Source organism: Folsomia candida, unplaced genomic scaffold, assembly GCF_002217175.1.
Source record: "Folsomia candida strain VU population unplaced genomic scaffold, ASM221717v1 Fcan01_Sc001, whole genome shotgun sequence".
NCBI classification, from domain to species: domain Eukaryota; kingdom Metazoa; phylum Arthropoda; class Collembola; order Entomobryomorpha; family Isotomidae; genus Folsomia; species Folsomia candida.
The window spans coordinates 9976702-10001213 of NW_019091193.1; the positions used below are offsets into that span (position 1 = coordinate 9976702).

At 36.5% G+C, this 24512-nt stretch overlaps 4 protein-coding genes across 7 annotated transcripts; 3 read left to right on the top strand and 1 right to left on the bottom strand.

Moving 5' to 3' along the window:
• Positions 1 to 5058: 5058 nt before the first annotated feature.
• LOC110854106 (forkhead box protein biniou) lies at positions 5059 to 10438 on the top strand. Of its 2 annotated transcripts, XM_035851040.1 has the most exons (5): positions 5059 to 5340; positions 5422 to 6044; positions 6135 to 6156; positions 6831 to 8094; positions 9896 to 10438. In XM_035851040.1, coding segments are annotated over exons 2-5 (1767 nt in total). In that variant the 5' UTR covers positions 5059 to 5340; positions 5422 to 5564; the 3' UTR covers positions 9897 to 10438. The 2 variants fall into 2 exon arrangements, with proteins under 2 accessions (XP_035706933.1, XP_021958200.2); XM_022102508.2 differs by having other exon boundaries at positions 5059 to 6044.
• A 110-nt stretch (positions 10439 to 10548) lies between these two features.
• Positions 10549 to 13513, top strand: LOC110863673 (probable 28S rRNA (cytosine-C(5))-methyltransferase). Its single transcript, XM_022113034.2, has 9 exons — positions 10549 to 10852; positions 10935 to 11505; positions 11583 to 11747; positions 11840 to 11961; positions 12104 to 12328; positions 12407 to 12484; positions 12564 to 12916; positions 12995 to 13107; positions 13195 to 13513. The coding sequence occupies exons 1-9, from the start codon at positions 10753 to 10755 to the stop codon at positions 13406 to 13408; spliced, it is 1941 nt and encodes a 646-aa protein (XP_021968726.1). The 5' UTR covers positions 10549 to 10752; the 3' UTR covers positions 13409 to 13513.
• Positions 13514 to 13688: 175 nt separating this feature from the next.
• LOC110842084 (adenylate cyclase type 2) lies at positions 13689 to 21110 on the top strand. 3 transcript variants are annotated; one of them, XM_022087799.2, is made up of 32 exons: positions 13699 to 14415; positions 14527 to 14739; positions 14862 to 15038; positions 15126 to 15470; positions 15570 to 15736; positions 15799 to 15943; positions 16016 to 16062; positions 16142 to 16243; positions 16329 to 16388; positions 16566 to 16576; positions 16934 to 16986; positions 17051 to 17076; positions 17161 to 17317; positions 17402 to 17560; positions 17645 to 17781; positions 17871 to 18065; positions 18145 to 18217; positions 18364 to 18549; positions 18614 to 18649; positions 18721 to 18861; positions 18955 to 19062; positions 19126 to 19189; positions 19289 to 19348; positions 19417 to 19485; positions 19625 to 19734; positions 19800 to 19846; positions 19946 to 20029; positions 20151 to 20259; positions 20346 to 20400; positions 20468 to 20592; positions 20665 to 20722; positions 20805 to 21110. In XM_022087799.2, the coding sequence occupies exons 1-32, from the start codon at positions 14245 to 14247 to the stop codon at positions 20951 to 20953; spliced, it is 3639 nt and encodes a 1212-aa protein (XP_021943491.1). In that variant the 5' UTR covers positions 13699 to 14244; the 3' UTR covers positions 20954 to 21110. The 3 variants fall into 3 exon arrangements, 2 of the variants coding, with proteins under 2 accessions (XP_021943491.1, XP_035706917.1); XM_035851024.1 differs by having other exon boundaries at positions 18955 to 18966; XR_004834650.1 differs by lacking the exons at positions 20468 to 20592; positions 20665 to 20722; positions 20805 to 21110 and having other exon boundaries at positions 13689 to 14415; positions 19946 to 20080; positions 20346 to 20363.
• LOC110859021 (translation initiation factor eIF-2B subunit epsilon) lies at positions 20943 to 24304 on the bottom strand. Its single transcript, XM_022107892.2, has 11 exons — positions 24164 to 24304; positions 23546 to 23823; positions 23340 to 23473; positions 22923 to 23277; positions 22601 to 22836; positions 22367 to 22495; positions 22104 to 22257; positions 21812 to 22028; positions 21415 to 21716; positions 21181 to 21330; positions 20943 to 21087 (listed from the first exon to the last, which is right to left on the bottom strand). Exons 2-11 carry the CDS (start codon positions 23792 to 23794, stop codon positions 21031 to 21033), a joined length of 1983 nt encoding a protein of 660 aa, XP_021963584.1. The 5' UTR covers positions 23795 to 23823; positions 24164 to 24304; the 3' UTR covers positions 20943 to 21030.
• Between the last annotated feature and the right edge of the window lie 208 nt (positions 24305 to 24512).

The following is a 24512-nucleotide window of genomic DNA, read 5'->3' on the forward strand; positions in this document are numbered from 1 at the left end:
CAATTATTTTTTACAGATAAGCATAATGGGTATTCATCAGTATTTTCGATAAGTATGAATGTTAAGTTATTTTGAACACTCGTGTTGTAGTTTTCGTTTACATAAGAGTTGGAATTAAAACTAGTTCTACTACAACTGTCGTCAAAATCTAAATCAGAATAATCAGTACTATTACTATCTGTACAAAGTAAGGTTTGACCAGCATGATGAACTTGCATTATCGGAGTATTCATATTTTCTCCTTCGTTGGAAATATCTGATGAGCAATTTGCAGGTTCACATTTGAAGATTTGTTTTGGATGAAGACGTCCCCGAATGGTGGCAAAGCGATGATTGTTCACTGGCAAGACAGATACTAACGTTGGTTTTAACACTTTCTCTTGTAACAGAGTAAAAATGTAGCGAATTTGATGTTGAGTTGTTGCATATGCTTGGATTTTCTTATTGCAATGGGGACAAGGTCGGTTATATATGGAGTACAAATTAAATAGCAGCTCCTCTACCTGAATTTCGATATACACATTTTTGTAGGTTTTATAGTTTGATTTGGAAATGAAAGTATATTCTTTATATTACGATCTTTTGATTGCTCTCAATCTGGGGCGCTACTGGGTGACTTTTTCTGTTGCAGGAATATAACAAACTTGTAGAACTACTAGAAATTAGCTGCACTTTATTCTGCTTCGGCTAATAATATAGTGAATGTACGTATTAAGTAAAAGTCCACATAGGTAATGTGTATAACAAAACCAGGCTCACCTTGGAAAAACATGCACCCATGTTGAAAAGCACGGAACAAGGGTAGAATTTCACGTTTCAGATTTTTGCAGTTTCTGTTAGGTTCTCAAAGATCTCAAAGATGAGGCCTGATAAGTAACAAGATTATTTGACATCTTATCAGTCTCTAGATACTTAAGGTCAAGCAATCGTGAATAAGTAAAGTTTGGCTGGCATCAGATTTAATTGAATACCTGGACAACCACAATTGCATGACTTTTGGCAGCTAGGAACACTGGAATTGTAATATATGTAGCTACTACTAGTAGTAGTGAACTCGAGCAAGCAATTTTGCAAGTGAATTTAAGTGAATTACAAGTGAAGCAAAATTGCTAGGCATCCTGGATGGAGAATATGGGGAGGGGAGGGGGCAAGGCAAAGCTGCTTAAACAAATACCTTCGTACCCATGAACCCCTCTCCATAAGATACCTTGCTTTCTTTTCTTTCCCAAACCAAATTTTTATTTTAAAATCTCTTGAAACTTCTTTTACAAAATTTTCAAAGTATTCCAACTGGTCCTAATATTGCGTGTATTAACTCTCGAAGGCTCGATAATAAAGTGAAACGTTCGTTTTCCACTAAACCTCGTTGGTGTCGAATTATTCAATCTTGAAAGTTCGTCATTGGTGAGAAATGTATGAAAACCTATAATGCAACTTTATATAGCCCGAATTTAACGTACATACTTCTTCATGAAATCGAGTTCATTTCATCGAGTATGAAATTTTCATACTCGATTATCAACTTCTGTGTTTGTCTAAATAATCCAAATTTTATTACATTATAACAACGCCGAAGATACTTTAAACAATTTACCGAGCGCTCATTATGCAAGTATTAATTAAGTTTACGTGATTTTTAGTCATTAATTTAAAAATTTATTAAAGAGAATTTCAAGATTCAACATGCTTAGATAGGACGACGATGTTGTACGACTTAAAAATAAAGTAGCTTGAGTTGTAGTTTCCATTAAACATTACTGCCTGTGAAGAATACGAAACAAATGTTGAGGTTTGTGGGAGCAGTGACTTTTATTGATGCGCAACCAGGTACCCAAAAAATCTAGCATTCAGACAGGTCACCAATCATTATTACATTTCAAGTAAAGATGGAAAACAAGTTTGTATATTGATTTTGGAGGGAGCAGGAGAGAACAGGGCCGACGAACGGACAGAGTATTTTTGAAGCAAGGTTTTGGGAATATCTCAGAGTCTCGTGGCATATCACTTTGACAGTTATGGTGCAATTAGGAAGCTATTACTGCTAAGATTCCAATCCAACATGAACTTCAACACTTTTGTGTTTTTTCTCTTTTCGCATCTCGTTAGCTCTCAATTCATAAAATAAGAAGGCGAGAAAGGAATTTTCTCTCGAAAATAGTGAACCCATTCATACATAAATACATACATGCGCTGACTTTTAAGATAGCTTATCGTTTAATAGTAGTGTCCATACATATGCATACACCTACACACACAGGACACATACCTATGGACCAATGTTGGATACTATGTACCAAAGTCTCCGTTTAATACACTTCTCACAATCCTCCTCCCGTATTATTTTGTTTACATTAAGAGACTTGTATGAAGGGTTGTGGCTAATGTTAGTGAAGGCTTGCTTCTGCACCTCCGTTGATTCACCACCTCCAAAATTGTACAATTTTATTATTCCCTTCTCTTCGTGATCGCAAATTAACGATGCACACATCTCTTAAGTCAGTCAACACTCTTGAACCCGGTTGCATTGGACAGAACCACCCTCATATTTCATCCGATTTCAAATTTTACAGACTACTTGACAGCCACGTAACAAGATGAGTCTGTGTTCGCAGAGCTGGGTCCCTGGATCTGATCATCTTCAGCTTATCTGAATCTGAATAACTCATTCTCCTCATCATTTCAAACATTTCACTTCTCACCGATCCTCCTCCTCTGAGAAACTCTTGTGCTACCCTGTGGGTGGACTCCTCTGTCGACCCTTTCTCGACACCACCACCAAAACCTATAGCTCTACATGCATACACACGATATATGAAATAACCTATGCTGTCAGCTTTCCAAAAAATTTTATTATCAAAAAATAAAAATAACCAGCTGCGTCCAGCCACATGCATAGACTTTCCAGAATTAGCGAATGAATCCATAACTTTACATAAAATCAAGAGTCGGGGATAATGTGAGATGAGATATTTAATATGATGCGATGAAGCAGTATGTGTGTGCATACGGGGATGATTCATGACGCATCATAGAAAATCTGAGATGAGGCGACTCATCATCAAGTAGATAACTCAACATCTTCGTCAGATCGTTCATGTAATGAAATCCCTAAAAGTCTGAGCTGTTGTGAACCTCAAAAGCCTCATCCATCCATATAATTTCCACACTTTTGTTTCCGGCACAAATTGAGATCATCAGATCAGTCACACAGCCACCAACTCCAATGAGATAGACCTCTGGCACATAAATGAATATGGTGGATGAGAGCAAGAAAGGGCCCAGCTGTACCCAAATGTTGCCATATTATCAAAGTTGAGATTTTTGAGGTATGCATAAACCAGAATCAATCCCTGGCTGGACGATATAGATTTCATGCTGCTGTAAAAATTATGCATCGTATGGAAATAATAAACCCAGAAACAATATCATGCAGGGCTGCGTAAGAAGTATGAAGGATCATCCCAATTTTTCTTATACGAAATTTTCTCGTGCTATATAAATATATATGTCACGCTTATTTTTTAATATTTTAATTACTTCTTATCAATGCTCTACTGTTTTGGTGTTAAATTTTGCAAAATTTGCTTCAGGACTTCGTAGAAATACGTATAGGTACATATTATATTCAGTAAACTATTGACAAAATATCAACTTGCACTAAAGCTATGGATCGGAGATGTGTTAACTATATTGCTATGGGTTGATTGCCTCAGGGGATTGAATAGACGTTGTGGTAGTATTTTACAAAGTATTTTGTACAGTAGTTATTGGTAGTATTTTACTTTTACATGTGTTCTCTTTGAGAGGAGGGAGTTGGAGGCAGATTGAGGAGAGAAAAGTCAGGTTAAAGAGCCAGAAGCGGACCCTCCGCTATTTGATTATTTGTTTTATGAAACACATTCCGGATCTGATATCACCAACTATCGGCCGTAAAACCAATTTTTCTCAAGTTCTATGAGCTTGGCTTGGTTGAATTTAACTTCACTTGCCCCGTTGATCCATCACCTCTGGGAAACTTTATGAAAGCCGACCCGATTAGTGTGTAAAAGCAAAGGCAATTCTCGTACAAAAACATTCAACATGAAAGCTGCTCCTCAAAATACTTTTTGTTTCTTCCCGAAAGGATTTCAGAATTGTTCGACGACTTTATTATCTTGAAACATGTACGTATTTGTATTGAAAAATTGAGATCACCACGACGTTTGCATTTGCGTAGGAGACTGCGTGAGACGGACTCGTGCATTAATATTCGGAATCTTGCACATTTTTCACAACTTATTATTGCACATATATAGATATGCATGTACCTATGTAGCTATCATTCATTCCTGGTCAAAAATATTCAGAAATGCCAATGGGTTCTAATATGTGTAATTGGACACCTACATAGTGTGATGTCTGATGTGATGTCTTTGTCGGCATGATTGAATGTCCCAAAGTAATATGGGACCACCATGGAGGAGAAATGGTCAGAGAAGAAATACTATCAGATTTCTAACGCTCGATAAACAAGTACATTACGTTATCGGTGGACATAATTCTGCAAAGACAAACCGACTGTAGGTCAGCACCCAACAAAATTTACCAATAATTTCAGACACACAAGATGAATTTATATTCTTTCCATTGAATGTTGATGTTTAATTTTTGTTTTAATGTCTGGATGAATGCATAAATTAAAATTATCGTAGATACAGTGCCTTAATTAATATCAGTATTTCAATACACACAACGCAATTAATTATTGTTTACCTACTTGAATCTTGTACGCAAACGCAGCAAATATTAAATATTATACCGATACATAAGCTGAAATCCAAAATTTAAATCAAGCAAATACAAAGATATACACAGCACCCTTCGCGATCCAACTCTAATTTGATCACAATTCTACAATACTTATGAGACGTAAAAAATCATGTACATATAGATTGGGTATCCTGACACGATTTAGCTAAACGGTTGAGAAAGGATACTCTCATCTCATCATTTTCAAGTTGGACACCAGCTATAAATGCTGCATTTACTTACTCATATTATAGGCATTTACATCTCACCCTCGGCAAAAGGCAGAACAGAGAGCGTTTAACTGCAGTTTTTCACTGTTTTCAAAGAGATAATCCAGCAAAGCAAACGCATGTCGTCTCAGACTTGGTCTTTTACAACAACCGAACCACTGTCTGTCGGAGCCATCCTACATACTTTCCTAATCTATCTCACTTGCTTTGCGCCATAAGGTTCAACCAGTAATCAAGATAGAAAACTGGCTGCTGCTCCTAACTAAAACTAAATACACGTCTCAACTATTACGATCCAGTCGTCTGATCCCATTAAGTTTTGGTAGGCGTTTATAAGCAGTGAAATATTTTATAGAGTGTGCAATTTACCTGATTCATTATACAAGAAAAATTTATTTTACAGACGCACATGTATCCAAACGTTTGAATCTCGTTTATCATTAATTATGAAGCAACCTTTCATATAAAGTTCTCGATTAAGATAGACTCGTGTTGCAACTAAAAAAATAATCCGGTGAAAGTACTACACAAGTTTTTTTTATTCCAATGATCCAAACATACGAACCCATAATAATATCCACCAACGACTTTGGAATGATGCCCACGGGATTCGCAGCACATTCTGCGATGACCTCGCGACATTCTGGACAAGGGTTCTGTGATAACGATGCAGAAGAGGATGGAAACTCATCTACTGGTGAAAGTTCTTCAAATATCACAATGGGAAAGATAAATAACAACAACAAGTCTTCCAACCACAATAAGAAGGTGAAAGCAGCAAGCAGCTTGCCTCAAACCCCAGCAGCATCACAATCAAGTGCCTCCAGTCCATCAGGCATCCTCATCCCTCCAGGTGTTGGCGTTGGTGGGAGACGGCAGGAAAAACCACCCTATTCGTACATTGCGTTGATAGTTATGGCCATCAAAAGTTCACCAACAAAGCGACTAACTCTTAGTGAAATTTATCAATTTCTTCAACACCGATTCTCATTCTTCCGGGGTCAATATCAGGGATGGAAAAATAGCGTGCGTTGAATCACAAATAAACACATTTCATAAACAAACATAAACGCATAAAGGAAACTTAATAATAATTTCATAATTTCGAAATTTTAGGTTCGTCATAATTTATCACTCAGTAAGTAAATATATACATCCATAAAATACATAATTATTATTAATGTCATACTTGTTTGGTGAGGCGTTAGCAGCATCTTCACAAGAGTTTCTATTGAGCGTCCATTGTTTTCTAATGTTTGCTACACTCAAGTTTATGACAGTTTATGCAATTATGCATGAGCATTTGTCATTGCGTTTTAACGAGATATCAGTCCTAAGGTCGGGGGATGTGAAGCCCTCTTGTCATACATTTCGTTTTCAATTGGTTTGCCAAAGTAAACCTGACTTGGTGAATGAGCCCTTTGATGAAAATATTTTAAAATATATATTACAATATTTTCCGTTACCTTTCCGGGCGAGGGGAATAGTAACATTCATAATATTTAATTTAATTTATATTTTATTCGTGATCAAGAATGAAGATCTCTGCTTGTGTGCGCGTGTGTACACACACATGATGGTGTCTGATGGTGGGTCAATAATTGAATAGAATCAAGGGGTTAAATGCGAGTTTAACATTTGCATTTTTTATCACGTTATCAATTATGATAAGACCTCAGCCGCACCCACAATGTTGTGAGCGTCTTTCTCAAGGCAGGGGAACTTGTGCTCTCTACTTATGCCACCCCTGATCCCTTCAACAATTTATTGTTTTTATTAATAAAGATATGTAACTCATTGTTTGATTTTTAGATGAATGCTTTATAAAGCTGCCCAAAGGTCTCGGACGCCCAGGTAAAGGTCACTACTGGACTTTGGACCCCTCTTCGGAACACATGTTTGAAGAAGGGAGTTTTCGGAGGAGGCCAAGAGGGTTTCGTCGAAAATGTCAAACGCTGAAACCCTTCAATTACTTTTCAAATCCGCACATGCCGAACTACATGACATCGGACGGATCACCTGGAGGAGCAGTCACCCTATTCAATCACCAATCTCACCACAACCAATACGACTCCATGGGGAGTGTTCCTTTTTCTTGTGGAAACTCGACCACAGTCTCCGTTGGTGGCGTGGCTCCATGTGAACTCCCTCCTGCCACCATCTCACCTTCGTCGTCGTCGGCCATTGGAGTTGGGGTTGGCGTTATTCAGAACAACCCCTTTGCCTTCAATAATAGCAACAGTAACAATCAACAGCATCATCAGCATCACCATCAGGGCCTTATGGGACAGCAACACAACAACAATAGTGGAGGTGGAGGCAATGATAACAATAATCCTAGCTCAATTTCTCACATTTCCCAGTTCGTGTCTCCATTTGAGACTAGTCCTGTATATACAAGCCAATACAGCCCACCCCAATATCACCACCACCATGAGCATCATTACACGGGAAGTCATGTTAGTGGTTCCATAAACAATCCACACTACTCCCCCCTGGATTTTGATGAGGTGGGAGGTCCACAAGGAAATGGGGGTAACAGCACTCCAGCAAGTGGTGATGGTGAAAGTCCTCAGCATCAGCTCTCACTGAACAATACCAGCTACGGCGGATTGGGAAGCAATAATATCAGTGGGGAAGGAAGCAATTATGACTGTTCCTCAATAACAAGTAACAATAATACTGCTTCTTCTTCCCCTTCATCTTCTTCTGCTGCTGCTGTTGCGGGGAATAACAATGGGAGCCCTTCCAGTCAACCAATTCCAGTCTCATCCTCCACCATAATCTGTCCCAATATTAGTACAGGCACTGGAGGTCATGTTTGGGGTTTGGCATATGGTGTTGGGGGTGGTTCAACCGTACCACATTATTACAACAGGATTTCAGATCGCGTAATCGGGAGTGAAAGTCCCATTCAGGGCCCGAATGAGAATAACTGCGGTGAAATGGTGGGCTCCTCCGTCCACCTTCGTGGACTGCATGCATCGAATTTTGTTGGACACCTTTCCGAGTCCCAAATGACGATTGCTGCTGGAGTACATCTCAGAGCCCATTTATCCTCACCAAATTCATATTGGTAAGTCTGCATACATTATTTACTGCTGCATAGTGTTGCATCCCTCAAGGAATCAGTTCACATATAAATTCAGGGATCGTTTCAGTTATCTGTGAAATGGGATAGATACCAAAAAGTTGTTTTGTCTTCAGTTTACAATTTTAAGGAAGGGAAGGGCCTTACTTCCGACTTTGGTGGAAGCATCCAATAAATGGTTTGGCTTAACTGAACAACATTAACAAAAAGACGTTGCACATATGTATGCAATGGTTAGTTAGCTAAAAACGCAAAGTCGACAATCTTAACCTTTTAAATAATATTCTAACTTTTACGTTACACGAAAATCGTATGAGTAATGCAAGTAATATTCATACGTATGTATGCATAGCAAGTAAGTATTTAGTAGTTCTCTCTCTACCGCAACTTGAGAGTTTTATAACGCATCGTATTCTAATAAGTGTGTACATATAGATTCCAGGAGTGGTATGAATGCATGTTCAAGTCAAGAAAGGTCTCTCAAAACATCATAACTTTTAATTTCGTGTTGGTTGTCTGGTATTTTGAATGCTCTAAGAGTTGAGACTCCAGGGCATGACTTTAATGGCCTGCTGTCTATCTTGAAGATCTCGTGGAAATTTTAAAAGGCAAAGAATAAAGGACTTTAAGCCGACGGTTTTTGAGAGCACCAAGTTTACATATTTAGGAAAATAATATTAGACTCGTACAGCAGATTCACTATCAATATGTATTTAGTAAGCTAAGTGTCTGCTAGTCTTTGAAAAAATGTTAAAAAATTACACTACAAAAAATTTCACGAATTTATTATTTCGGAAATATGAAATTATATAATAATTTCAGTAAGTATTTATGTACATGAGGCATAAAAATGTGGTTTGAAAGCAGGTAACGGAAACTGTATTTTGATAGATAGGAGTCCTAAATTACTTTTCGATCTGATTGACTCAGAGCCTCACATAATTTCAATCGCCATCACGGACATAAAAATCCAGACAAATTTTAACTTTATTGTTTGAGGCAATAAAAAACTGTGCTAGAATAAAACTTCCATGTATTAACTATCATCATATAGATCATATAGTTCGTGTGATCTAAATGTCCAGCAGTAATGTTTTCTACGACCACACGCAATTAGTCATGCATCGTGTAGTCTCACATAATTAATGTATTCGTAAGTAATTATTGATAAAAACAAGGCATTGGGCAGACAGCAATTAAGTTTCACTATCAACGAACTCATTAACAACACAGACTGTCAGTTCGTATGTAACTGTGTATTTATAATCCACCAAAATACAACAGTCAGCAATATCTTACCAACGCGTACGTATGCAGTAAGTGATATGAATATTTGTTGGATTGTGATCATGGGAATGTGAGAAAGCTAAGAAAGCTAAGGAAATACGAAGGGTTGATGGTTGATCTGTCTGTGGGATGATGATTTAAAGGGGTGAAATTCGTGTTAAAATCCTTCAGATTTATGAGCCAACTGCATCAACTGCCAACTGCATCGCGAGCAAAAGGAACAAAATCTTTGTTTTCATTGTAAGATTCTGAGAACTGTCGTTTCATTTTGATCGCATCATACCAAACTCTTTCCTTAAAATAATAATATCATCATGCTCCACATTGTGAAGTGCACAATTTTAAGAGTTGCATCATACACATGGACATTTGGAAATATTTGAATATGTGCAAGTACAAACTACTAAACCAACCAAGCAATAATCGTGCCTGGGCTATCCTAGATGAGAATGTCAAATATTATTTACTGAAATCTCGATACAATATTACTTTGTTTCAGAAAACAAGCCAAGTCTCACAGTGCCTCCATCTCATCTCGCCTCCATCCCTGAGACATTTGTAGAGAAATACTACGCCAAAAACCTGATGCTGACTTTTAGATCCAACCATCAGGACACAACCGATGAAATGGAAAATGGAACCTGCTTCTCTATTATAATCATAACTAGGAAATACCAATTAGTAATTTAGCAAGAATTAAAATACCTCTAAAATAATTAGAATTAATAATATTTTATCCAGTTGTACGTACCCTTTACTAGTCAGTACAAGACATACAATAGCTTTTTAATTAATTTTATTTAGATTATGTTTTACGGTGGTATTTTTCTCACAACCCTATAATCAATAATTTATCAATGCAATTAATTTTTATTATGAATATAAGTTTCTACAGCCTTCTTGATATTTGTTTCGTCATACGTATAGTATTGTTAAGTATTACATATTGTTAAGATTCTTAATTTAAGAACCTCCTCTCACATACGTAATTTTGTGTTGATCAGCACAGTCAACAGTTAATAAAAAAAAATGTAAACTTGCATCGATTGACTTTGTTTTTCTCGGTCGTCTCTCGTCTCAAAATCCCTCTTTTTCTGTAGCAGCAGCGCAGCGCACTCCGCCCCGATCGTGCCGTGGGTTTTGAACTCGACATGCTGCCATGTGCATCCAGTGATATGTTTCATTCAGCACACACAAATATTTTGGAACCTGAGAATTGCTAGTATTTTTCTAGGCTGGTTCGATAGTTTTTGATAATTATTTGATGCAATAATAGTAATAATAATTTGACCAAGTTAGTGATAAATCTTTCAACACCGTTATATCAAAAGGGAATAAGAATAAAAATATCGTGCGATGGGAAGAAAAACAAATTGGGCCGAGAAACCAAAAACAGGACCTGGGCGTAAAGCACGAAAGCAGCCACCCCCTGCTTTTGAGAGGGATGGGAAGAAAGGTAGTGCTAACTAAGGTGTAACGTTTCAATAATTTGCTTTCGGTATTAAGGTTTTCATACTTTACTTTTTGTCTTTCCCCAGGTGGTGAACTTAGAGAGAAGAGAGAGCGTAAACGTTTAAGCAATACAGTTAGACCTGCAGAAAATGAGAGGGGAGGTGTGCGAAGGCCCCCACAGAAGCGTTTCCAGTCCAGTACCCAAAATGAGGACAGAGGAGGTGCGACAACAAGGCCACTTAGGAAACGGTTTCCGGACAAGAATGTAGGAGAGGAAGATGTGGCGAAAAAACCCAGAAAAGTGGGGGCAGCTCCTAAGGAGGAGGAGGAGGACGAGGATGAGTCGTTTGGCAACAACGATGAACCGATGACATTGGAGAGCAGACTACGGAAATTGTCCGACATGAAGCCCACTGGAAAAGGTGATGGTACAAGTGGTTCTCCTACTAGGAATAATCGGAAGGAAAAGCCAGCCCGTTTTAAGAAACAAACCGTTTACAAGTCTGATTCAGAAGAAGACGAGGAGAAAGAGGAAGAGTCAACTGCCAAGTTAGACTCGACCTTTGCCATGAGTGACGATGATGATGACGAAGAAGAAGATTTGCTGCCCTTTGAAAAAGAATCAGTTGAAACCGAAAAAGAGACTGCAATGGATATGTATGTAGTATATTGCGATTTTAAACAAAAAATTAACATGAATTACCTTCGATTATTGCAATTTTGATGATTTTCAGGGAAATGTCAGAGGCTGAGCTTAAATCTCAAATGGAAGATTCTGAAAAGTTCCAGTTTCCAGATGCTGACGAGATTGAAGGTGCTGATATGCAGCAAGTCAATGATCGCATTCGTGACGTCATCAGTACACTTTTAAATTTTAAGGATAAAAGAGAAGAAGGAAGGTAAACATGCATACAAACTGACACTTTAAGGCCGATGAAATAAGAAATTGACATTTTTGAATTTAAATGTGCATTATTTCTTTGTATTGTAGAACACGATCAGAATATACGGACCTGCTGCTTCATGACTTGTGCAAATATTACGGATATAATGAATATCTTATGGAAAGATTTATGGCAGTTTTCACTCTAGGGGAGCTGGTAGATTTGTTGGGTTAGTGAAAATATTTTGTTTTATATTAGCATTACGTTAAACTGGTATAGACTAAGCTATTTCTGCTATTTAAACTTCTACTAGAACATAGAAGGGAATATAATACTCTACTTATTAACTCTCTTTCCGTTCAATTTATTAGATGCAAATGAAAATCCAAGACCGTTGACTATTCGAACAAATACTCTAAAAACACGAAGGCGTGAAGTTGCACAAGCATTAATTTCTAGAGGTGTTAACTTGGATCCTGTTGGAAAGTGGTCAAAGGTCGGTCTCGTAATTTACTCCTCTCAAGTACCCATTGGAGCTACTCCAGAATATTTAGCTGGCCACTACATGATTCAAGGAGCTGCTTCATTCCTTCCGGGTAATTATATGTTCAAAAAAATATATATACACTTCTTAGTGTGATTACCTATTATCAATTTTTTCCTACTTTTCATAGTCATGGCGTTGGCACCTCAAGAAAATGAAAGGGTGCTCGACATGTGTGCTGCACCAGGAGGAAAATCGACTCATTTGGGTATGTACATATTCAAAATTTTGACGCAGATTTATTGCATGTTAAAACTTATTCAAAAATTGTCATATTGGTATTTCAGCTGCTCTGATGAAAAACACAGGAGTTTTGTTTGCCAATGAGTTTAACAAGGATAGAGCAAAGTCGCTAATTGGAAATTTTCATCGGATGGGAGTAAAAAATTCAGTCATATGCTCCTATGATGGCAGAAAATTTCACGAAGTTATGAAAGGATTCGATAGAGTTTTATTGGATGCCCCTTGTTCAGGAACTGGAGTTGTATCCAAAGACCCGGCTGTCAAAGCACAAAAAGACGCAAAAGACATTCAACGAAATTCTACAAAACAAAAGGATTTAATTTTAACTGCTATTGACTGTCTTGATGCAGGATCAAAGACTGGTGGTTACCTTGTTTATTCTACTTGTTCCGTTTTGGTAAATACTCGAATCATGATAAAAATCAATGCGTAAAATAACGATGTGTAAAATATGATTATTTTCTATTTACTTTAGCCTGATGAAAATGAAGCTGTTGTAAACTACGCGTTGAGTAAAAGAAATGTCAAGTTGGTTCCAACAGGCCTTGACTTTGGCACTCCTGGCTTTGCGAACTTCCAAGGAAAGAGGTAATTTATGTATTGCTGGTTTAATAATTGCAATACAAAATTAAACTTGGGATGTTATACTAAAAAATTTATTTTACTTATTCATAGGTTTCACCCCACATTGAACCTCACAAGAAGATTTTATCCTCATTCTCACAACATGGATGGGTTTTTCGTTGCAAAGTTAAAGAAGTTTAGCAATTCCATTCCTGTTAATGTCCAAGAAGTAGATGAAGAAGAAGAATCAGAGAAAGCTGGTCAAGCTGAAGAAATTGCAGAAAAATTGACCAAGAAGAGAAATAGAAAACAAAATAAAGCTTAGTTATTATTGTTTCCTAATATACAAGCTCCGTTTATCCGCGACATACTATTATTGTTTCTATCAATAAACTATAAATCCGGCTCGTTTTAAAAATCTCTTTAAAAATCATTCCATTTAATAATTATTCCTGAGACAGTTGCATGGATGATTGATGCATATGCATATTTATGTACGTCATCAGTGATATCGATAAAAGTCAATATAGAGATATGAGATTAAAGTGAAGTAATTGCAATGATACATAACTATACGTAACACAGGTGTAACGAGCAACAAGTAGTCGAGTTGCTACATAGACAGTACTGTTGTTCTCGATGATTCCGTTGATTTAAAATTGCAACGACGTCACAAAATTCATCCGTGGAGGAAGTGTGAACAGTAGTGAACAAGAAGTAGTGCATATATACATTTAGCAGTGCACAACTCAAAGTCAGATCTCCACCGTTTGTTGGAACAAGTCGTATTTTCTTTGCCATCCCATCTGAAATCCGATCGCACAGAATTCGACGAAACCGTTGTGATACATGGTTTTATGTGTTTAGATTACAACGAGTAATAAAACTCTTTCTTCTCGTACATCTGCCACGGGAGTGAGATGACTATTGCATGACTAAGGAGAACATTTCAGTTTTGTGTGTTAGATATCATGTTTGAATTTACCTAACTGTGCGAACATGTTGAGAAAATTATCCGAAAGAGTTATCCCTATCCCTATAAATCTTTTGCACTTTCAATCCTTCAATTTGATAAGGTCTTCAAATTCAGTGGAAACTATTTTCTTAAAATTCCAGACCATTTTTCTCTCATATACCCCTAAAATAATTTGTTGATTTAAAATGGAACGGCTAAGTGTGGACAATTTGTCCTTGGGGATGGGCATCTTGGCCCGGAAATCTCTGACCACGAGTGGTTCAAGAAAAGCGAGTCAAATTTCTCTACTAAATGACTCCTTTGCGGAACATTACCATCAAATTGACGATAGAAACTGGTCATGGACGCATCTCAGAGTAATTGATCATTTACACTTATTAATATTTTATTTACATGCGAGTTTTACGGTGATTCATCAATTCATCAGCATACATATTTACGATACTAACCAATAAATTCCATTTCAGGAAAGCTTTCGGCGTGACAAACTTGGTGCTTTATATGACCACTACCAGCGTCGCCTTCAAAATTCATATTTTAATGTATTCCTCTTAGTTCAAGCTGTCCTTAGCTTAGCTTATTTTGGATTTTTAATATACGTTAGCCTAGTGTATGCAACTCGCGACATTGAGTTTGAAGGATGTAATTCCACAATCACCAGCATCAGTTGCACAGCAAAAGTAATACTTGTATATATATGAATATGAGTTATATAATTTGACCTTACATGGCATGGCTTCTGCAGTACCACCCTATGAACAATCAAGAGTGTAACGAATCCATGTTCTATATTCTCTTACAGGACAATTTAGAACTTGCTGTTCCTGAAATGGTCGTTCATGTCATAATCTCAGTTCTTTGCATTGCCATATTCATGGCAGTATTCAATGAAACATTATTTCGGTCAAATCCACATTTACAAATTGTGATTTCAATAATCATCTGTCTGGTGATGTTAGTTGGTGATCTGGGGCTATCAGTAAGTGGACCAGTTAATTATGCAACAGCAGATTAAGTATTATCACCATTCTCTAATAAATAGGTTCCTCACTTTAATTTTTCTCAGGTGTATTACTTCCAAAATTACAGACTGATTAGAACAACCTTTGCGTTCCAAACAATTATTATCATATATTTTTTTCTACCCGTGCCACAAAAACGACAGGCAATTCTACTGGGAGCTGTAAGTTCCACAGCACATTTGATAATTTCTGCAGTGTTTTACACCAGCGATGATCGAGATCACGAAGTATTCCCACTGGTTTTCGCCGAAGCCATTTATTATTTTTGTGGAAATGCGGTTGGAGTATACTCACGACTCTTATCAGAGATTGCGATTCGACGAGCATTTATGGATCGGAGAGGCTACATTAAGAGTACAATTAAGAAGACGTATGAAAAAGATCAGGAGGTACATTTAGATTTACCGTTTATGTATGCAGATTTTAGAATAACACAATTTCAGTAGGGGCAAAAAGTCTCATTTTGCCTCCTTCTCCTCTTCCTTCAGGATCAACTCTTGCTCAGCATCCTACCAGAGCACATTTCTTCCAAAGTGCAACAAGAATTGCGTAATGCTATTCAACAAATTGCAGAGTCTCAATCTCAATCTTCCCATCATCGCAATAGCACCGGAAGTTCTCACAATCAGCACATACACCACAAAAAACCATTCAGGTATTCAGCTCCATTTTGTTTAAAGGACTACTGATCTGAACTGGTGATTCATGAACTTGTAGTGATTTATTTGTCGAGAGACATGATAACGTCACCATTATTTTCTCCGATATCGTCAACTTTACGCCATTGACTGTGAAAATGCCAGCCGACGAATTGGTCGAGACATTAAACGAACTTTTCGGACGGTTCGATGAGGCAGCCACCGTATGCTAAATAAATATATTTACAATTTTTAGTGAAATAATTCAATCAACATAGAATTATTGCTATGCATAGAGGAATGGGTGTGTCAGAATTAAATTGTTGGGCGACTGCTATTACTGGTTTGAACCTTACACTATATAATTTCTGAAACAAGTTATATTTAAATTTTATTTCGTATATTTTGCTAAATATGTAAAGTGTGTCTGGACTTAATGAACCGACGCCAGATCATGCAAAAAATTGTGTCAACTTGGGCTTTGAAATGATTGAAATTATTCATCAAGTAGGCATGCAATACAGGTAAAGTTATCCAAAAATTATTACTAAATAAAAATTTTTAAGTCAAAATTCTTGTGATTAATGTTTAACTGTTACGAACGTTTAGAAACAAATTAAAGGTGGATTTGGCGATGCGAATAGGCGTGCATTCAGGAAATATTATGAGGTGAGCTCTACAAATAAAGCAAGCGATAAGATGAAAAATTGTTTGAATTATTTGTAAGGTTGGGATTGGACTTTGGTAGAATAAATATTTTTAAAATATAAATATGAATATAACTTTTAGTAGAATTTTAAAGAAAACTGGAAAAGTATTTACGTATGCTCTTTTTTATTCTTGCAGCGGACTCTTGGGTAAGTTACAATTTAATAATCTGTGACCAAATATTTATGTAAATGGACATACAATTCATAAAACTGGTTTTATGTTTCCATTAAAAATAAAATTTAATCTGGACCATGTCAATTATTTTTTCCCTAATTGATACTCTGTAAATACAACCTTTTGATCAATATCAATTATTTCTGCCATTGGCAGAGATATTTTGTTTATTAAATTCTTTCAGCAGATATAATGTGTGTTAGAGGTGTAAATACTAAATTAATGAATAATAATTGCATGCAATGAAAATATTATCGACGAGTCCCCACCCCGCGCCCCATAATCAATAGTGAGCTGTTATCAGATAACTTTATATATTTTTCTTGCAGGGATTTACAAATGGCAGTTTGATATTTGGTCAAGAGACGTTACAATTGCGCAGGTATTTCAAAAATTTAGATTTATAGTGACGTAAATGTATTTTGACCATCCCTTCAATTGCATAGCATATGGAACAATCTGGAAAACCAGGGTGACTTATATATTTAACAATATGTACGCACTTATAACTGTATCATCACTAACAATAGTATCAATTTTGCTACTAAAATTATAGACGAGTCCACATAACAAAACAGACAAAAGCATTCCTCGGAGATGATCTCCCATATATATGCAAACCAGCTTATGGGAAGATGAGGGACAAATACTTGAGTGACAATGACATTGAGACGTACTTGATATCACCTCCCCGTAAACTCGAAAACAATTCTGTATGAGAAACCAGTAATTGATGTAGATTTGAATCAGATCAGCATGCATTTGAGATAAAAATAACAAAATTGATACGTGTACAGGATGCAGACCCTGATGATTTTGAGGAGGACGAAGTGGAAAATGTGGTTGAAGAACTGACAAGTCCAAATAGCACCAAGACAAAATTTAAAGTTAAAGGCTTGGGTCCTTCTGCCCGCAGAGGAAGTCAAGCTTTGGGAAAATCCGTTGATCTAATTCGAGTATGGCGAATGAATGAAAGTTGTAGTATTGTTCTCTCATTCTTTTATTCATGGTATTCATGTGCTGATGAAATTGGTTTTTAGCGAAAATCAATCAGAGCTAACCAAGATAGAAGAAATAACTTGTCTGGCAACGACGTGATGCGATATTTGACCATGTTGGACAAAGTGAACCAACAAATGGAGAAAGCCATTGATGAAATGCCCCTTCGAAAATCAGAGTGAGTATAAAAATACATAGGCACCTATACCTATTTAGAATTGGCCAAGCTTTAGTGAAGTCGTATTGAATTGCAGTTTTTGTACATAGACAATGGTGTCCCGGAGAAAGTCGCCATAAGAATAGCATCACGAACCAAGTCAATCCTTACACAATGAGTTTTAATGAAATGGACTCTGAAATTCACTTCCAATCTCAACCGGATCCGCTCTTCAAGTTCTACATTGCCTGCTCCTTGTTTGTCCTCTTGTGTATTGGAATTGTACAGTCAGTCACGGTTCCTCCGTAATCCGACTTTATTTATATAAAAAACTCACAACGCCATGTTCGGAAACGGAATCAAACTTTTTTCGTCCTTCTTTAGAGAACATCTTAGCCTGTGGCTTTCATTTGGTGGAGGTTTGAGCTGCCTCATGATTCTCATCCCTTTTGTTTGGGTGAGTTTTCATCTAGCAAAAAAAAATGCTTTCTTTTGGGGGATGCAAAATACATAAATGACTGTAGAATTGCTAGTAATTAACGCAATCAGTTGATGCATAATGCACGCGATGCTTATCGTGGATTTTAATTTCTCTGTTTTTAGGTGGGATATATTTGGAGTAGAATTAAAGATCCACATCGGGAACTGGATTACGTGCCTGAACCCGAAAACAAGCTCATTCGATTTTTCTTTAACACTTCCACACGAGTCTCTAGTAGTTGGATATGGAGAACTATTTTGTACCTTTCAATTTCTCTTTTGATTTCCGCTTTTGCCATTATCGATGTGGTAAGTGAACACAAGTCCCTAAGGATTGTATATTGTAACTTGTGTTCGTATTATGATGTTTCAGTTGGAATGTACGGCTGAGAAATGCGAATCGCCGTGGGTATGTATATTTATCATCAGTGATGATATTTACCAGTTTCTAAATGCATTGTAATTTTATTGATTCTTTAGTATTTCACATTCAGTTGCTCTTTGGCAGTATTGATAATATTCGCCTTCTTCAGGATCCATTATTTCTTGAAACTCCTCGTCAGTGTACTAAGTATGACGGGATACTTCACCATATTTAGTATTCGCCATGAAGTCTTTGCTGTATGTACACTTTATAAAAGTTTATTTCAATATTTGTTTTATACCAAAGTTATTCAAATTCATCATAGTTTTGTATACCCGTGGTCTCTTTAGCAAAACAATGGTGTAAGCCCTGCCTTGTTCGCAGTAGATCTTGAAATGTATTCTCATATCATTTACTTAATTTGGATTCTTTTACTTCTACATGTTATGGATCGCCAGGTATGTAATAGTACAAATAGGCATCGTTTTCACATGCTTTGTACATAGTGTTATATGGCGCAGATGGAGTACATTAATCGTTTGGATTTTGTGTGGAAGAGAAAATTAACAGAGGAACACAAAGAAGGTAGTTGGGCACATTTAATATTTAAATAAGTTAAGAAGTCATTCATATTTAATGCCAGTGGTGAAAGTTGAATCATTTGTTGCTTTCAACTTTTTCCAGCATCCATGACACACGCAGTTAATACAATACTCATTCACAATATTCTCCCCACTCAAATTGGTATGCCAAATGAATTGGTTGATTGGTTGACCTTTGTCCAATTTAATGTTGAGATTAAAATTCGGTAGCAAAAATATATTTGGACCCCAACCGAGCTGGAGAAGGTTATAGTAGAACCTACAACAACGTGTCCATCAGTAAGTAACGCTTAAAGACTTGAAGCTGAATTTAGCCGTATGTAATTATGCCGTATGATTATGAGTATAATATTATAACTGATAAGTCAGGCTATTGCCAACATTCTCCAGATTATTCCAGCATTTACTTTAATTTTAGTGTTTGCTAGCATCCCAGACTTTATGGATTTTTACTCCGAAAATGATCTCAACAAGCATGGGCTTGTGTGTCTCAACGTGCTGAATCAAATTATTACTGAATTTGATCAGGTTTGTATTTATGTACATGTCAATTTAAACTCCACTAACTGTAATTAATCAATTATAATTTTTAGGCACTTTTTAATCATGTGGATGTAGAGAAAATCAAAGTAATCGGATCGTAAGTTTATGTGTCAATAGGATATCGATGTAGTATGTAGTATGCGTCATGAGACGAATAAAGGTTGGGAACCTAGGATTAATAATTCCTTGGTTGCAGATGTTATATGTGTGCGTGTGGTCTCGAAGTTCATGATACTGGACGACTTTCGACCACTTCATTTGTGGGGGGTGATGACGAAGAGTAAGAATTTAATTTAAAAAGCATCGTTCAGGTCAAGCTCATTGAAACTAGGTCGTCACACATTTATCAACTAAGACATCCTGAGTAGTAACTCATATTGTGTAATTGTACAAACGTGTAGATGTGTTCCAACCTGGCGAGATTATGGACGGCACACAAACGGGATTGAAAATATTGAAAAAAGAAAAAAGACACTGTATACATTGGTCAACTTCGCGTCAGACATGATGGTGAGACTTCTCATTCTATCGTTCATTTGGTGTTGCATTCATTCTTGATTTTGTATTTTAATTATCACTACTTATTTCGTCCTTAGGTAAAACTTCAAATGATCAACAGGGAAGCATTTCAAGACTTTCAACTTCGAGTTGGTTAGTTAGTCGTCACACTTTTAAGATAGACTTTTTGCAAATTATTTAAAATGATTTGATCCTTCAGGGGTGGCAACAGGATTAGTGGTGGCCGGTGTAGTCGGTGTGCAAAAACCATTGTTTGACATCTGGTCGGATACGTGTAATTTAGCGTCTCGCCTCGACTCTCATGGTCAAACGGGGAAAGTTCATGTATAGCTTTTAAATTATAAAGCACTTCTTTAGATTCCTACATATATGGAAATCAATGATTTACTTTTGAAGGTTACCGAGTATGGTGCAGATCTTCTTGCACAGAGTGGAATAAAATGCGAATTTCGTGGTGAGTTAATAAGTTTGGGAATATAAATATGTCTCCATGCAGTCGGTGAATGATGCCCAATATTTTTTCTTGGACTTAATAGGTGTTACGAATATCAAAGGAAAAGGAAATATGAGAACGTATTTTGTCTGCATGGACGAACACTATAAAATTCAATATATCGATAATCCTGACGTTACGACTTCTGCTGCACTGGATTACAGAAATAAAGTTGATTGTACTCATTTATGAAAGTTTAATGTATATTCGTCTGTTTACTTTGTTATAAACATTAAAATTCATTGAAACACATTGTCCGAAATAGTATATTACTCATCTTCTGATTCTTCGGATGCGGTTTCGAGCCACTCAATAAATTTTTGCACCTAGATTTGTACGCAAAATTTTATATCACAAATGTTATACAAATTTTTTCAAATTGTTACTTATACATTTATGTATATATTAAATATGTATACCTTGTTGCGTATTTCTGCGCCTGCTTCATACAGGGATTCTTTTTTGTACCATTTGAATATTACGTCTTGGCTGAGTATATCTTCGTCATAATAGTAATGGAGTAATTGCATAGTCATGGGACGGAAGTAAGGACAGTCATTGGCATATTCCTATTCCAATTGATACACAATTTATTATATTGCTGCAAGTTACTTGTTATCTTGATTATAGTACAATTATGTGTTTATTGTTACCTCAATTGTTTTTAGCAAGCTCTCTTGACCGGCTAAATTTTTTACGTAAAGTTTGAGAAGTTCTGTATATTTTACAACGATAACTTTGGTTTTGTTCCATTGAATAACCAAAGAACTTTCAAGAAAGTCTGAATACAATCTAGGAGCAAGGCCTAATATCCCTTTAATGACTGCCACGGTAGCATGATCAAAATACATAAAGTTGGCAGTTCGGGATCCTTGAATTTCTACAAATAGATTATCCAGAGCGACATTGTCAGTGAATCCACGATGCAAGCTCTCCATTACTTCTTCCGAAAATCCTGTATACAATAAAGTACAAAATGCATAAGGATACCTAAGGTTTCGGATAAGTATTTATATATTGTCAATGTAGATTCTATTGTTTGTTAAATACTTGTAAAATCTGCTTCTTGGTGTCCACCATACATCATGTTGTCCTTTCCATTTGCAGCATAATCATCATCATCCTCATCAGATTCGTCGTCCTCGGTTGGGTTGTTTTGAATTTGAAATGTGCGATCACCGACAATTAAACTATTTGGAGGCATATTCCGATCAAGTGTGATACAAGCCCCGTCTAATATGACGCATCTGTCTATTTTGCACCCATCCTAATTAGAAGATATACATGTAATCAAATAATAATTTAAAACAAAAGTTGATGAGACGTAGTAAATACAACATACTTCAATAGTAACTCCATCCCCAATTTGTGCGTTTGTAATTACTGAATTTTGGCCTACAAAACATCGTCTTCCTATGGAGCTATTCTGGATGGTAACACATTTACCCACGGTAGTTTCACATCCAACAACGGCTACAGGTCCAATAATGGCATCTCTGGTGTTGTAAAGGGTAAAAAATCATAATAAATATCAGTGACTTGAGAATCTCAAGTTGAGATTATTTAAGAATCTATCATTTAAGTGACATGTTACATGTTACGTACCTGGATGCTATAACATTAGCCACTTTATAAACAAAATTAGCTCCCATATGATAAACGGGATCCCCTGGGTTGGAACCAAATGGCATATCGGGAACAAGTGGATAACTCCATCGTTCGAGCACGTCAAGACTACAAATGCGAATAAAACGACATTAGGTGCCAGATAAGTAAATACATTAGCGACTTGAAATGAGCTATCGCCTTGAGTTATGTATTTAAAACAACGGTTCTTACCTTACACCCATAAAAGAATCAAAATCCACAATACGATTTGCATAACCAGTCTTCATTTGTCGAAGATATATTGTATTTCCCATCACTTCTTCGTTCATGAGAATATTCTTTATAAAATCTTGAATACTGACAAAATCAAAATTGTCTGTGAATAATGGCAGTACGCTGGAAGAACAAACAGCGATCCCAGTATCGACAGTATTTAGAATAACCTCCATTTCTCGTTTCAGATTTTCCTTTTAGAATATAAACATTATTCTTCATTACATTTTATATTAGGAGATTAAGAAATTTTTTCACATAATGACCATACTATACTTACAGTTGGTATTTTCATTCCTTTGTCTTGAATTTTATTCGAATAAGCCAGCACCTTCCCTGTATTGTGATCAAGGAGAATGGACTGATTATCCCTCACTGATCGAGATCTGTGACCTACAGGCATTTTCCTATGGATCAGCGTCATTACAGCTCCTTTATCCAACTTCATAATTTTTCTATGATCTTCAAGCAGCGGTTTAAGTGCAATGTTTGTCAAAACTCCAGCAGCCATCAGAATAAAATCATTTCTTATCATTCCCTTTGCATCTAAATCTCTCAGGGCGTCCCCCAACGAGTCACAATCTTCGGAGGAAATTACACTAATTTTCACGTTCAGATCACTCCATTTCGAATTCCTTCAAAGTAACAAATTCTTGTATTTTGGAACATTATTTTAGCAAATTCAGACTTGGTGTACCTTATGTGATCCTTGATAGCTGTGCCTCCTTTCACACCGCTTGAGCAATAAATAAAAATGTCTTGGACCCCCGACACCGTCAGCGCTTCCAACGAATAGTCCAACAGCTTCCTATTTCCCAGTGGAATCAGGCACTGCAAAATTAGAATTGTTTCTCAATATATAAGAATTACAACAGAACTGCTTGACAAAGATTAAAAACAAACCTCTTGTGACAAATTGGGGTCAATTTCTGGTTCTTCTTGAGTAATATCCTTTTCGCCTTTTTGTTTATCGTCACCATATTCACTGTCGTCGTCATCATCATCGTCGTCATCACCAAAAATATTTCTGTTCGGATATCGCTTCTCTGCCCATTGCGGTCCAAAAATTGAGTAACCGAAATTATCCGCAAGAAGCACGGCTTGAAATATGTCCTCCTTTTCCTCTCGAAGTATATGAACTTTTGGAGCCATCTTCCTTCCTCACGGGATTAATTAAATAACTGAAATTTTGAATTATTTAAAAAAATCCGAATTTGGAAAAGTGAAAGGTTCAAAGCGAAACTAGTCTCAAAATTGTGTTCAGTTCAGCTGAATTTCGTCATTTCGTTGTGTGACCATATTGACAACCTCTACATTGAATTATTTTTAGGCCGGTTTGAAGTCCCACTCGGCTTAAAGTGAGATTTTCCTCTACATGCATTATCGAGAGGAAAGTGAGATTTTGTCTCATCCTAAATACGTTATATTTCTGGAAAAATGCAATCCTATATTCTTCTTCGAAACACTAATCATAAATTTTCAGTCAAATAAGATATAAAAATTAATAGATAAACATATTACCGGAAATAATCTGTCCTTAATTATTAAGTTGTAAATTACAAGATGTATGCATCATGTGCAGCAATTTCCTCTTGCAAAATGACAAAGAAAAGGGTCATGTATATCTGTATATCTTACACAAGACGGGACATTTTGAGCAGATGGGAAGCAGGAGTGAACCTTTGTTCTTGATGAAAAGGCTTTAGCATAATCATTTGAATCAATAATGGTGATTTCAGTATTTCCAGTGCACGAGCCAGCTAGCTCCAAGCCCTATATAAGTACTTACACGGGTACATAGTTACATATGTGCGCTTATAGTCCACAGCCATCCCACGAATTCAACCCAAAGTGTATTCTTCTTATCATC